General features: G+C 37.7%; 1 protein-coding gene across 4 annotated transcripts in view; it reads right to left on the bottom strand.

Moving 5' to 3' along the window:
• Nucleotides 1-4,623: 4,623 nt before the first annotated feature.
• Nucleotides 4,624-9,765, bottom strand: part of RETREG1 (reticulophagy regulator 1) — a 146,993-nt gene continuing 141,851 nt past the window's right edge. For 2 of the 4 annotated variants that reach the window (XM_003789539.2, XM_003789540.2), the window contains 3 exons: nt 9,150-9,214; nt 8,787-8,913; nt 4,624-6,811 (listed from right to left, as the gene is read on the bottom strand). In XM_003789539.2, the coding sequence (XP_003789587.1) occupies nt 6,318-6,811; nt 8,787-8,913; nt 9,150-9,214 (686 nt within the window). In that variant the 3' untranslated portion in view covers nt 4,624-6,317. The remainder of the gene's footprint in view (nt 6,812-8,786; nt 8,914-9,149; nt 9,215-9,765) is intronic. The other 2 variants (XM_012805019.2, XM_012805018.2) reach the window with 1 other exon arrangement.

Below are 9,765 nucleotides of genomic sequence, written 5' to 3'. Positions count from 1 at the left end.
TTCTCACTGAGGGCGCTTCCGGCACAGGCCGGAAGTTTTACACAGTTAAACAGGAAATCCCGCCTCTTAGCCTGTGGCCACGCCTCCGCTGCAGCCTGGTCCGCGAAAGCGAGAGAGGCCTGTGATTAAGTAGGTTGTGGGTCCGCCGGGTCCACTAGAGGTGGGTGTGGATAGAAGGGCGTTGTGCCCTCCCAGTTACCTTCCTCCCTTGTTATGCCGTGTGGTGTGACGCTATTAAGGCGACAGTTACGCGAGATGGGGGAAGTGGGGCGCCCGAGGCTGCTCGCGGCCCTGGGAGGCCCCGAGGAACGGTCGGTCCGGTAGCGGAGGCGAGGGGCGGGGTTTCTCTGAGGGCCTGAAGTCCGGTGAATGGACGTGGCTGGAGCGAGGGGACCACCAGGGGCCTAGCCCGGCCGCCTGGGACGGATTCACCGGGAAGCCGGAGGCGGCCCTTTCCGCGAACGGCACAGGCGAGACTTGAATGATAAGTGTGCCTGTTGGGTGCGAATAGCACGGCCGAGCTGCTGTCGGATAAACGTACAACCCAAACTAGATAGGCAAGTTTAAATCTAACTGTGGGTCGAAGACTTAATCTGCAAGTGGAAAAAGGGAGGTGGAACAGGTAGAAGAAGTACTGTGGAGGGAATCAGAGGACATATTTAAGAAGTCTGTGTCTAGTTTGGGTGAAACAGGATACAGGCAAACAAGGAAAAATAAGACTAGAAAGCGAACTTGAACTCTAGAGTTTGCTGTACATTCATCATTTGGTCATTAGTAGGGAGTGACAGTGTGTCAGCGTATGTGGGCATCAGGAATGGAACTGGACCTTGAGTAGATCAGTACCAGTATCTGGGACTGATTAGAGAAATACAGGGAAGGACCAAGTCTGTATCGTAAATGCAGACCAAAGCACTATTGAGTTAAATCTGTGCAGCAAGTCCACAGCACTGTCTTAATGTGTCTAATTTCTGCCAACAGTACTACTTTAGAAAATACTATTATCCTTGGCGCCTGTGGCTCAAGGGGCTAAGGCGCCAGCCACATACACCTAAGGTGGCGGGTTCGAATCCAGCCCGGGCCTGCCAAACAACAATAATGGCTGCAACCAAAAAGTAGCCCGTCGTTGTGGCGGGCGCCTGTGGTCCCAGCTACTTGGAAGGCAGAGGCAGGAGACTCGCTTGAGCCCAGGAGTTTGAGGTTGCTGTGAGCTTTGATGTCACAACACTCTACCCAGGGGGACAGCTTGAGGCTCTGTCTCAAAAAAAACCCTATTATCAATAATGTGGTTCTTGTTTCAGTCTTGGAAGACTTTGGGATATTAGTCTTTGATAATTGTAGAATTTGAAATAAAAGCTGATATGGTTGTCTCCAAGTCAGTTGGTCACAATATTCTACTTTTAACATTAAGACCTTTCACATTGTTATATTGCAATGGCACCATGGCTTTTTTTAAAGGAAAAAACAAAGATTGGGTTGGTCGAGGTTATCTTTTGGGGGATAATATAAATGTAAAAACTAACGTACATTTATCAAATGGTTTACAATTTCTGTGAAGTCAGTATTCATAACAATGTTAAAGTTAAGAGCAGTGAAAGATTTTCAGTCAGTTCTTTTTGGCTCTCTAGATACATAAAGTGTTCTCAATAAGGCATTGGAATTTACAGCAAAGCCTTTTTATCGCTTCATTTAAAGCAGCGTAGATCCAGCTGATTTCTGGATTCTTTGAAAAAAAGAAAAAAGATTTTTAAGATTTTTAATAAAAATCAGTATTTAATATTCATTAAAATTCTGTGTAAAGGCAGCACCTGTGGCTCAAAGGAGTGGGGTGCCAGCCCCATATTCCGGAGGTGGCAGATTCAAACCCAGCCCCAACCAAAAACTGCAAAAAAAAAAAAAAATTCTGTTCAACTAAAATTATCATTTTAATGCATAAAAAACCAAAGCTAATAAAAAATAATGTGATATATTGGAAAGAGAATTAGGCTTTGGGGTCAGGCTGGTCACTAGCTAGGTGACCTCTGGGAATTTATTTACCCTGTTCTTTGGCAAAATGTTCTTAATTTCACTTAACTACAGAGTCATGAGGATTAAGGAAGATCCTAACTGTACGGAGTGTTTTCTATGTAAATATGTTAGGCTTTGTAGGTCTGTCACAACTATTCAGTTTTGCTGCATATAACATAAAAGCAGCCACAGACAATACATAAAAGAATGAGCATGGCTGTGTTGTAATAAAACTTGTATATGGATGCTGAAATTTGATTGTTTATTTTTCATATATCATAAAAGAGTTGTTTTCAAGTACAATAGAACCTTTGTAAATTGACCACTCAGGGGACGGTAACAAACTGGTCAACGTACAGAATTGGTCAACGTTAAGGAACTAGGCCTACTCCACTGTTACGTACATGTGGTACGTGCCTGGTCTATGAAAATTAGATCAACTTAAGGAGGTGTTCAGTGTAAGTAGGTGGTCAACCACAGAGGTTCTACTATATTTAAAAATGTAAAAAGACAGGCATGATGGTGTATACCTGTCCCAACCACTTGGGAAGCTAAGGTGGGAGGATTTTGAGAGCCCCCCTCAGTGGGCAGCACACCCACGCAAAAAAAAAAAAAAAAAGATCATTCTTAGCTTGTATCCCATACAAAAACAGGTGGTAGGTCAGACCAGATTTGGCCCATGGGCCATAGTTTGCTAATCCCAGCCTTAAGACATTTTAATCCTTGCAACATCTATTATGTCTTTATTTTATAGATGAGGGAAACAGATATGGAGTCGTTAGGTGATTTTTTTCAGAATTAGGTAAGTGTTATAACCATTAAAACTGACTAGAATAGAAACTTACACATGGTCCACAGATTCAGCTGAAATAATAGACATTTTTGCAACACTTTCCATCCATTTATTCCACAGGCATTTATTGGACAATGCGGCTGATACAGTGCTAAGCCCATTAAAATAATCTTACAGAGTTGTATTGTAAGCAATTACTTGATGATTGCCTTTAATGTTTAAAAGGATGGCTTAATTGAAACACAGGCAGAAAAAAAAAATCAGTATCTTGGTTTTATATAAGACTTTTTACTCCCCTGAAAGTGCTTCAGATACTTTTTATCATTCAATCTCAGAACATTTTCATGGGAAGGATGAGAATTAACCTTATAAATAATCTTGGGGGGAAATCGAGGCTGTGGGTTGGGAGTATTATATGACTTAGGGCCATAATATTAACATCAGAACCAGAACTCAAATTTCCAGCATTCTTTCCTAACATAAATGCTGTGGTAGAAATGGAGGAATAACACATAAAAATAGGGTTCTAAGACTTTCTAAGTTCATCATGATACATATCACATGTGATAACAGTAATTCAGTATAGGTTTTCAGAATAATTTCCTGTCTTGTAACTAACACAGCTTTAAGAGTGTAAAATACACCAATCTAAATTATAAACAGGTCATAGAAACATTAAAAGTCACTTCTTTTTCTTAAAACAAATGTAGATTTGCTTCTTGCCTAAAATCAATGGCATGCTGACATTTGCCACCTTTTTAAAAGGAAGAGAGTTGCACTTACTTCAAACATAAGAGTGAGGAGACCTAAATATGTTGAATATTTTTGCCAGTTGCAAAACCTTATACAAATTTATTTTCTCAGTATTCCATTAAACTGGAGAGGAGGCAGTTTTTAAGTAATTGATTTTGAAATTTTTGGGGCGAGAAAAAAGCAAAGGTCTTTCAGAATGAGAGTATCCAAGCCTAAATTGACTTTTGGAAGCAAACTGCAGCTTCTGAACACTGCTTTATTGTTTTGGACCAAAATGCATGATCAGTGAATGTTATTCCCATTATATGATTTGCTCAGCAGTTTACAGGAAGTATATAAAACCTTTCTACAGCCCTTAATTTAAAAAGAAAAATCATGGTTCACATTTTAAGGACCGCATTCCAGTTATATCTTACAAGCCATTCTTTATCAGTATTGGGGGGAATATTACTACTGATGTAAATTCTTACAGTAAAAAGGATATGTAGTCCCCTGATGTACTTGATCAATCACAGGTTTGCTACTACATCTTAAAACCAGAGACAGTGCCTGCCCTACCAACACACACACACACACACACACACACCCTTCCATAACGTGCCTGTGTTTGAAGTAAGTTTTTAGAAGGGCACCATGATGGTATTATATAAATCTGTAATCATACATTCTTATACAAATAATACTATTAAAGTACATGTATAGTTATAATGCTCCTGTCCACAGAGCTGGCTTGTCTCTTCCATTGTGCTGATTACACATTTGTCTACCCTACCAACCCACCTCCATTCCCCAGCCCTTTTTGATTTTTAGTTTATAACATTTTATTCTAGATTTATTGTTCATACCATCACACATTATCATCCCTGAGTTTATTTTCTGGTAAACTTATCTAGTGAATTATAACACATTGTATAATTGCTTGGATCATTTAACTTCCTGTTTTCTCCTCAGTGAAAAAACTGAAATGACTCATTATACTTTCTGACTTTGTGACCAGGGAGTTGTTTTTTTTTTTTAATGAATTTTTATGAATTTTTAATGAATTCTTTTATTTACATATAAATAAAAGAATCCTGGTAATGACTTATAAACATGTGACTGTATTTTTCTTATTGAATAGAATTCAGGGGTATTCCTCCAAAACCCACATAGTGCAGAGACTTTCTAACACCAGGTTTCCATTTGTATTTAAATGGACAAATTAATGAAGGCACAGGCTCACTTCATCAATAAAGGACATCAAACACAGTCATGAGGCACTAATAACACATAAGCATAGTCACAAGAAAAAGTGTTCAAAGTCTTCAGTAACTTGTCTCCCTTTAACATTTGGCAAAATTCAGTCTAGATATTGTAATACCTCAGAAAGAAAAAATAAATAAGATGTTACATTACAATGTCAGATTACCTACAATTAGTCTTTAGAAAAGGGATAGAATGAAAGGAAGACAACACACATTTCCTATATTCTTAGGTTATCCTTCCTTTCTGAGGGTCTCAGATGTCTGCGTGCATCTACAGAAATGCCAGCTATACCTGAAGATTAAAGAGATTTTTGGTAGTTGCTGACATGGTCCCTCAACACTTAAAAGTTTATATCACAAAAACAAAACTAGCTTGATTTTTGCTTTAGTCCTTTGTTAAAAACCATAAATCAAATTTGGTTCTTTAAGTGATCTAAAAACATTTAAAATAAAGGAAGAAGAATATATGCTATCTTCCAAAGAATAAACAGATTACATATTTAGACTTCAGTGGCAAATAAATATACTTTAAAGCTAAGCAATTCCTCTCTATCTACAAACTAAGAAAACAGAGTTATTTTTTTTTATTGTTGATGCCCAAGTCACTCAGAACAGCAAGAACTAGTTCCACAATTTTAGGAGACTTTTTCTATGACACAATATAAAAGATAAAGGTTTAACTTAAGTCTGAGCAGGCAGAATAGGTCTGCACTCACAACCTCCCTATTACAAACATGGCAAATGAACGGCAGAACAGCTGAATCTGTTTACATCGTAGCCATTGTCTATGTCTATAACTACTTGCTTTCTCTAGGTTAATACCACCCATTGCAAGAGATGGCCATCAGTTAAGCATGCCACTTTACAAGTAAGCCTAAGTCTACAAATGCCGAAAAAACATGGAAATATTTCAGCCTATCCATAGTTTAAAAACTTTTTTCCTAGGAAATTAATTTTGATAGTATTTCCCAAGTCCTTCAACTAAAGGTACCTTGATAATTTGTCTTTTTACATCAAAATCTACCAGTTAAAAAGAAAACAAACTTTTCCAGGTATTAGGAATAAGGGAGCCAATACAACATGGATTTCAAATGTATTTTTCAATGAATTGCAATAAAATGTTTCTGCATGCTTGAAAAATTAATTGTAAAGAAAAAAATAAAGAATAGTTATAGGAAAATATTAATAATTTGGCGTTTGGGGTTTTTTTCTTTTTTCTGTATAAAAAATTCCTAATATTTATCTCTGACAACACTGTATGTGTGTATGTGTAAAGTTCATTTCCATGCCTATTACATAAAAATAACTATCAGAAATATCAATCTATAATTGTCAGCTAATATACGTCCAATCCATTGCAGGAGGGAAAGTAAAACAAAAAAAAATCTAAAATAATAATTAAAGCTTATAGTTAATTTTTTTCCATTTTTTCTTTCTTTTTTTTTTTTTTTCCTTGTTTGAAATTTTGAAAATTTTTTTTTGGTGGTTTTTTGGTGTTCTGTTGCCAGCCGCTGATTCCTAGATTAATGGCCTCCAAGTAGATTTGAAAGGAAGCCGGAAGACTTCTTGTTTTGCTGTGCTTCTGCTTCCTGGTCTTGTGTAAGTCCCAATTCACTCTCAATTTGATCCAGCTCTGACTGGTCAAGTAGTTCAAAGTCATCACCTTCTTCGGTATCTGTGTCCTCTCCTGGGCTGGGTGCAGCCTGCGAAAGTGCTTGCTGCACACCCCCTAACTGGTCTTTGATGGCAGCGGTCATTGCAGCTGTGATGACGTTCCCAGCCAGGTTACTCATCAAATGAAAGGTTTGGTCACTGTTCAGAGGAAGGGTGAGACCAGCTGCTGATTGCTTCTCTTTGCTTGGTTTGTGACCACTATCCAACTGTTCCTTTTTTCCCCTTAGCTCAGTGGGCAAGCCAAGGCTTAATTCATCTTCATCATTTGTTCCTGTGCCATTTTCTAGAGATGGGAAATCTGAAAGATCTCGAGAGAAAACTTCCTCACTGGGTCGGTCAAGATCTGTGAAAGGCAGAACAGAAGTTCAAACTTAAACATCATGACAAATTTGAAATAAAAGAGGTATCTAAAAGATAACTGACTTCAATCCAACCCTTTTGGCAACTTTGGTATTTATCTAGCCTCCTGAGACAACTTGAATCAATTTAACCACATATTTGACCCCTCCCAGATCTGCAACACTCCACAGTGTCTCTGGACAAACACATCCCCCTATGTCTTTAGATGTCCTCTTAAGCACAGAGCAGTGTAGGTAATGATTTAATGTTCAACCTTGTCTAATATTAGCTTGAGGCTTTGACTGAAGTTTAAGCATTCACTATAAAAATTCTATCCTGCTCCTAGGGTAGTAATTATCTTAAGCCAATGGGAATGTGTATTATCATGAAATAAAAAAATACTTCAATTGGAAGTTTTTGTGGGTTCTAGAACATCAGATGGTGACCATTATCCAGCCTCAGTATTTTCATACATGGAGATCTAAGTACCTGTAACCTGTGTTGTTTAAAGCAATGAAAAGAAGATACTGCTGTTCCTATTTCATACTCAACCCAACAGCTGTGAAAACATTTGGCTCTCTAGAACTACAGCTGACACTGACCATAGTAAGATTCAGGACATTTGAAATGACAAATTAGGTGGTAAACTGATGTTACTGGTTTTATTTTTCATAGAAAATCTTTTAATCTAACTGTTAACTCCTTGTAACAGTGAGTGAAATCTTCAGTTAATGAAAAGCGTTCTTTGGGTTGGGTTATTGTCCCTTTAGTGTGTAAGTCTTAGACGGTGCTACAGAACAACGTCTTTGTTATCCTGATATTTATAATTTGGCCTCATTTATAGATATTGAATGAGCTTGAACTTGTAGAGCTTGGGTGAGCTTCGATAATCTTCTTGTTCTAATGTACTTTAAAGACCCAGAAATTGAGGCTCACAGAAATGTCAGCTAGTGATAAAGGCAAGACTCCACTTGGCTCTCCCAGCCTTCAAATCCATCTTTCTAACACTGCACACCCTCACTATCTGCTTGCTATAAAAAAGAAAGAATGTTTTTGGAAAATAACTATGGAACAGTTTGTTCATTCAGTCTGCTCATATGTTTACTATAAGGTTGAGAGCACTTAATCCAGTGAGACTAACAAAAGTTATTTACTGCACAGCATTCTCTCTCAATTGAAGTTAGGGATAAAATTTGCATTCGTAAACAACACTGTGCTCTCCCATATTAAACTGTATTTAATCTAAGTATGAAAACAAACAAGCTTTTTTAACTTTGAAGACACATGAGAACCTTAGAGTCAGTTTTGTCCTCAGGGAACTTGCCTTTCATACTTGAGTTCCTTTTAATAGGGACGGGTCCTCCCCGTGCAGGATTAGCTTTTGTCTTGGGCTCCTCCCGTTATTGCTACAAGCATTGCTGCCAGATAGTTTCAAAATAAAAGCAGCTTTGGACATTGACTTAGATTTTTTTCCCCTCATACTTTTAAAAATTTAACAGCTTGTGAGACAGAATTCATATACCAAAAACATTCACTCTAGTTCTAAAGTATACAATTCAGTGATTTTTACTGTATTCACAGAGTTCTGCAACCATTACCACAATCCAATTCTCGCACATTTTCATCACTCCAAAAAGAAACTCAGACCAATGACTAGTCACTCACTATTCCCTCTTTCCTCCGGTTCCTGGCAACCACTAACCTTTATCTGAATTTGCCTGTTCTGGACATTTCGGGTAAGTGGAATTAGGCCGTATCTGGCCTTTTGTGTTTGGCTTCTTTTCATTTTGCATAATGTGTTCAAGGTTGATCCATGTTGTAGCAAGTATCAGCACCTCATTCATCTTTATATTCAAGGAATACACCATTATATAGGTACGTACATTTTACTTATCCATTCAGTAGTTGGTACAAGTTTAATAGTTCTGTATGCACTCATTATAATAAAAATAAGAGTACCCAGAAATATTTTAGCATACCATCGGAAGTGTCTGTCTGTGGAGTGTATCCTTCTGAAAGGTTGAAGGTCCCATTATCAGTCCAGGATACCTCTGAGACGTCTGTGTCAGACACAGATAACTCTTTGGCAGCAACAGTGAGGCTAATCTGTGTCAACATAAATACCATGGTGTGTTTTAAACTGCTGAAGGAAATATTTTGAAAAATGCACATTAACTCCAAAAATGTGAGGATAATAATAAGTCTAGATGAGTATTTTCCTTTTGAAATCAGTCATCTTACAGAAATGGGAGAAGTCTATTAGGAAAATCATTCAGCATTGGTACGGGTAAATATTTTACAGTGAAACCACACAGGAATTGAAAGTTAAACAAAAAAAATACCTTAGGACAAAGAGCTGAAAAGTCTAATTCACTGTCATCTTTGTGACTTTTTTCTTTATCTGCTTCTGTTGAGAAAAAATTTGGAAGCTTTCAGTTTCTTGGCTAGTGTAGACATGATGTAGTTATCTTATTAGATATTCCTACCCACATGCCTCATAATCTCCAATACCTCCATATAATTAACTGATTAGCTTCACGTATTTGTAAAATGTTTGACTCAAAGAAAATGATTCACATTCGTGGTTCTCATAGTGTGAACCCTGAACCAGCAGCAGCATTCCTGAGAACTTTTTAGAAATGCAGCTTGCAAGTCCTACTCTAGACCTACTGAATCAGAAACTCTGGAGTGAGACCCAAAAATCATGCATTAATAAGCTTTTCAGGTGACTCCAATGGATGTTTTAGGACCCATAAGGCCAAGTTAATAAAAAATGACCATACAGTATTGGTTCCTCTCTGATGTTCCTCTCCTTTCCCTATTCTTTCAATCCCTTTGCACATGGCTCCCACACACTTAGCTCTGTGTTATTTTTTATTTACAGTACTCCAACCCCAAATAAAACCAAATAAATCATAAATAGCAAAATATAGAGTGTTGAGGCTTTTTCTCCCTCCC

Source organism: Otolemur garnettii, unplaced genomic scaffold, assembly GCF_000181295.1.
Source record: "Otolemur garnettii isolate 467f Iridium unplaced genomic scaffold, OtoGar3 scaffold00033, whole genome shotgun sequence".
In the NCBI taxonomy this organism is placed as follows: Eukaryota; Metazoa; Chordata; class Mammalia; order Primates; family Galagidae; genus Otolemur; species Otolemur garnettii.
This window is presented reverse-complemented; position numbering and strand designations above follow the sequence as displayed.